The sequence below is a fragment of the Cariama cristata genome, unplaced genomic scaffold (assembly GCF_000690535.1).
Source record: "Cariama cristata isolate BGI_N322 unplaced genomic scaffold, ASM69053v1 scaffold31966, whole genome shotgun sequence".
Taxonomy (NCBI): domain Eukaryota; kingdom Metazoa; phylum Chordata; class Aves; order Cariamiformes; family Cariamidae; genus Cariama; species Cariama cristata.
Window position 1 is genome coordinate 9,335 of NW_009624363.1, and position 4,729 is coordinate 14,063.

General features: G+C 51.3%; 1 protein-coding gene across 1 annotated transcript in view; it reads right to left on the bottom strand.

Moving 5' to 3' along the window:
* FAM168A (family with sequence similarity 168, member A) overlaps positions 1 to 2,495 on the bottom strand; it is a 5,832-nt gene extending 3,337 nt beyond the window's left edge. Inside the window, exon 1 of the mRNA XM_009703153.1 lies at positions 2,359 to 2,495. Within this exon, the coding sequence (XP_009701455.1) occupies positions 2,359 to 2,406 (48 nt within the window). The 5' untranslated portion in view covers positions 2,407 to 2,495. The remainder of the gene's footprint in view (positions 1 to 2,358) is intronic.
* Between the last annotated feature and the right edge of the window lie 2,234 nt (positions 2,496 to 4,729).

The following is a 4,729-nucleotide window of genomic DNA, read 5'->3' on the forward strand; positions in this document are numbered from 1 at the left end:
CCTGTCATTCAATTGAAAGCACAAGCCAAAGCAGTGACTTGAAGCCCGGTATTTTATTTCGAGGCAGTCCCCGGCTCTGTGCACAGTGGGTGTCAGCCCGGTAACACAGACCGTGCTGTCAGCAAGGAGTTACATCAGCTGCCACTGTAGATCCTGCTACGGAGCGAGCCGTGATGCTCTCAGGGCCGGCCCTGCCGGCTGCGGCAGCCCAGCCCCACACCTACCCCTGCACCAGATGGGACAGAGGGGGTTCCCAAACCCAGCCCATATCGTGAGCCCACTGTGAGAGTCCTTCACTTCCAGACTTCAAGCCCTCGGCTCCTCCAGATGTGCTGCAGAAGCAATATTAAGACAAGCAGGCGTCACGCGTAGCTGCTGGTACAAAGAGCTGCCCATGGGACATCATTCAAGCGCTGCTGAAGGGCTGGTCCTTCCCAGGAGCAAGTTCCTATGTGCCTGGAGACTTGGACAAGCAAGGACGGAGCTGAACCTGTGGACGTGTGGGATGGTCCCCGGGATGGATGAAAGCAATGGGACTGGGAGGGGGATCGGCATCACGGGTCAAAGACTCAGTTCGTCAGGGACAAACGGTGCTGCCTCCGTTTGGTGGGATGAAATGGGGCCTGGACCCAAAACACTTTGGCTGCTGGTGTAGAAAATGAACAAAAGGTGGAAGAAAAGGAGAAGCCATGGCTCTTGGCTGATCCCAAGGTGCTTGGTTGGGTCCAGGAAGTATGTCACCTTCTTGGGTTTCCAATGGGCAATAGACCGGCTCCAAAACTCAGGCTGCTGAGACCCGTGGGGTTTTGAAACAAGTGGGGAAAGATGGATGGGAATAAAAGAAAGGAGCCAACAGAAAAAGCTCCACATCCAAAATAATGAAGGGCCTGAAACGTGACTGGCGCAAGGGAGAGAACTGCCGTCCTCGGGACAGGCAGGGACGCTGCCGGTACCTGCAAACCAGGGACAGTCGGGAAGATTGGAGGGTTTAAAACAATGAAAGGCATTAGAGAACCTCTGAAGGCATGGATCAAGGGGAGAACGAGATGCAGGTGAACTACTAAATTACTTCTTTCTTTCAGGAGCTACAAAGGTTGACAGGACAAATGGCAGACGCTGAAAGGCATTTCCTTGGGGAACGAGAAGCACCTGCTAAGATCAACTAGGCCCATGAGGAAAAGGTGACTGAGAAATGAGCTGTGGAGAAGGACCATCCCAGGTGACGACTGCTGCAGGCATAACGTGCTGAAAGGATCTACCAAAGTAGCTCTTTGCCATCGTTCCCTTCCAGGCTGTTGAAACTCTTACTTGCCGGTGCCTGGGAAGCAGAGATGAGGGAACAGCATCTGCAAGCCCTGCTCCATCTCAGGCTTGCTGGTGGGCACTGCTAAGCAGATGCCATCCTCCTGCTGTGGCTGGGATCAGAGAAGAACCAGTGTGCAGGGATGGGTTTGGACACCAACGGCTTATGCAACACTCACTTAATGGAAGGAGAGGTGACAGTGGACAAAATCAGCAAGAGGAGATGCTCTGGTCTCAACAAGGCATGGAGAAACCAGTCCATGAGGTTGGAGCTGCTGTAGAAGTTCGTTATTTGACATTAAAGAGGAGGGGAAAAGCCAGGGAAGCTGTAGGGCCAGATTGCTCTGAAGACCTCGTGGTCTTCAGTGGGAAGGGGCATCAAGGTGATTTTTGGAGGGCATCTCCCCTAAATTGCCTCCCTGTGGAGGATCTTGGCCCCAGCACAGAGCTGGAGGTGGTGGCAATGCAGGAGCAGAAAATATGGTAGTGGAAACCCATCCAGGTGCTCAGGGAGGAGCTCCTCCATGAGGACACGAATCTGGGTCATGCCTGAAGTGGCTTGTGCTGGTGAAGGTGGCACAGGCGCTTTTCCACGGGAGGTGGCAGAAGGGCAATCCAAGTCAAGTGAGATGCCAACGGCCACCAGCAAATAGACCTTGTGGTGACCCAGACTCATCTGTGGCCCTGGGGAAGAGCAGCACTGAGAGCTGGCGAGGGTGAGGAGAGGTGGGTGCAGGGACCACCCTGGAGCCAGCAAGCCCTGGCAGTCAGGCGTGTGGTTTTGGGGAAAGGGACCCGATTCCCAACCTGGCTGAGCCACAGGGATGCCACTGTGTTGACTCTGATGACCACGTCTCATCCAGAGGATCCAACGGAGGAGGCAGGAGAGAGACCCCAGCATCCCGGAGACCCACCAAGCCCCATCCTGAGCACCTCCATCCCACCAGGACATGGGTGCTCAGCCCTGACGGTAAAGGATGAAGCCCTGCAGCAACCTCGGGCTGTATCTGCATGCCGTTGAGCGAGGAGAGGAGCTGCGGCTGGCGAGGCACCTACCTGGGTGTACAGGTTCTGCTGTGGATAGGCACTTCTGATGGGGTACATAGCGGTTTGGTACGGATTCGGAGATGGCGAGTAGGGAGGAGGTGCGTTGTTACTCTGGGTCGGTGGGACCTTGTAGGGAGTCCCCGCAGTGTACCCTGGCAAAGACAAGAGTAGTCCGAGTTAGGGTGAGGATTTACAGCTTCAGAGCCGCTCCAGTCAACACATGAGCAACCCAAGCTGCCAGAGGAGATGTACTGAGATGCACCAGCATCTACTGATGCCTCATGAACCCCACCAAGCCGAGACCTCCCACTCCAGCATCCAGTCCCTGGCTAATCAATCACAGCAGCCAGCCCGTCCAGCCCGGCGGTGGCTCTTCCCACACTGCCTACACCGGACCATAGGGCTGATGAGTATTCCCAGTGGCCAAGGCATGACTTGATGGGACTCAACCAGCACTTAAATCACCTAAGACAGCAGAATCCCCACATCTACTTACCCATCTCTATATGTCTACTTGATAAGAATAATGTTTTTCCTTCTCTCCTCCCCAGATTTTTGTCCTTTCACCTTTTTTGCTCAGGGTGTGAAGGGCAAAACTAGAATTTAATTGCTGGAGGATCTCATTTCATGGCACAGTATTGCTGTCCCCTGCCTACGACCCCAAGCAATGACCGGAAAAGCAGCAAACTTGCAGCGTTTAGGAGATGCTGAGCATATGGGGAACAAATTAAACATGGAAATTAGTCCCAAAAATTAAACCTAACAAAAAATAACCTAAAGGATAATGTGGTATCAGCTGACTTGCTGACTGTGCGTGTCACTTTGGGGTTTTGCTGCTATTTGCATTAAGGTCTGAGCTGTCTGGTGCTTATAAAATTGTACTTTCCTTCCAGGAAGACCCAGTGGTACCAGTTCAAGATCCTCTAATGGAAGTCTGATCATATTTGTCTTTTTTTTTTTAAGGCTTTCCCTGGAGTGAGAACGTCCCGTAAGGATCTCCGCTCTTCTGCTTCCTTTCAAGGTACCTTCCTATCTGTTGACTTGTGATGGATACGGGGTTGATTCCCCTATTCTCCACCAATTTTGCTCTCCAAAAAGAAAGGGGTGGCTTTAAGCAGGTCCATGATAACACGGCATAATCCAATCCTTGTTACCTGGCAGTCAAGTACCATGAGACCTCATGGCAAGTACAGCATCTAAAGGAGGTGCGACCTGCCCCAAGGATGGGCTGTCCCTGCACCAAGGATATGCGACACCTGAATTCCCAACCTTTAGAGGCATTTCCAAGGAAGGCTGCATGAAGTTGCCCCTGAAACATTATTACTGAAGTGCTAAATTGGGGAAAAATCCTCAAGAATACTTAAAATTGGGGGGTTTTTTTGGGTAGACTAAAAGCTGAGCGGCTGCCATGGGACACCCAGGACTACATCATGTGCCCTGAGGGCATCAAGGTATTGGTCACAGCTCGATGAATGGTCACAAGAAATGGAAATGGTAAAAAAAATCCGCTTGCACGAGCAAGAAAAGCACGTGGGCTGGGATGGCTGGTGAGAAACGGTAGCCAGCTCTCGCAGGAGGGCTGGGAGAAATCATCCTTAGAGCAAAGGGGCCCCGAAGACTGTGTAGGATGAAGAGAAGTCAAGGCTCAGCCCAGCGATAAGATGTCTAAACACTCCACTACAATGAACTCATTTACTCAACCAGTGTTCAGGGCAGCAATTAATGAAGGTTAAGATTTCAAGTCTGCTAATATCCCATATTATCCGCCCGGCACTGAACAGCGTGAAGATAACAAGGAGCTTTCTAGGAACTCCCAAACAGCATCTCACCGCCTCCTGATTACTGCAGATTGGAAAAAATCTGTTAATTAAACAGCGGAATAGCTGTGACCCTTTTTCTGACTCACATTAGCAGGAGAGCAGCTATCTTTAAATGAGAGGTGGAGGCAGCGAGGGAAGTGTGGGTTCGAAATGGCCGTATTCACCATAGCAGCAGAAGTGGAGACTCAGCCATCATGAGGTCCTCCGGGAGGCCACCAACATCACCTACAGACCAACCGACCTCCTGGGTTTTGATCTTACGGAATTTTTTTTTCTACTCCGAACGCGTTTTTTCCAAACAAAGACCTTGGAGGCTGCCAGTTCTCGGCATCACGCTTCATTTCTGATGGGCATCTGGAGATGCGGACCAGCTAAAGGCTGTGTGATTTCAGCGCCTTGAATGCTAAGACTTGCCGCGGTTTCCCGATGGCTGAATCATGGATGATTTAGCTACAATATTAAAAAAGGTATTAAACATAATAGTCCAGGCAGATGTAATCTTCCATGTTTATAAATTGGGAAAAAGAACGATTTGTGGGTAAAAACGACGCATAATCAAG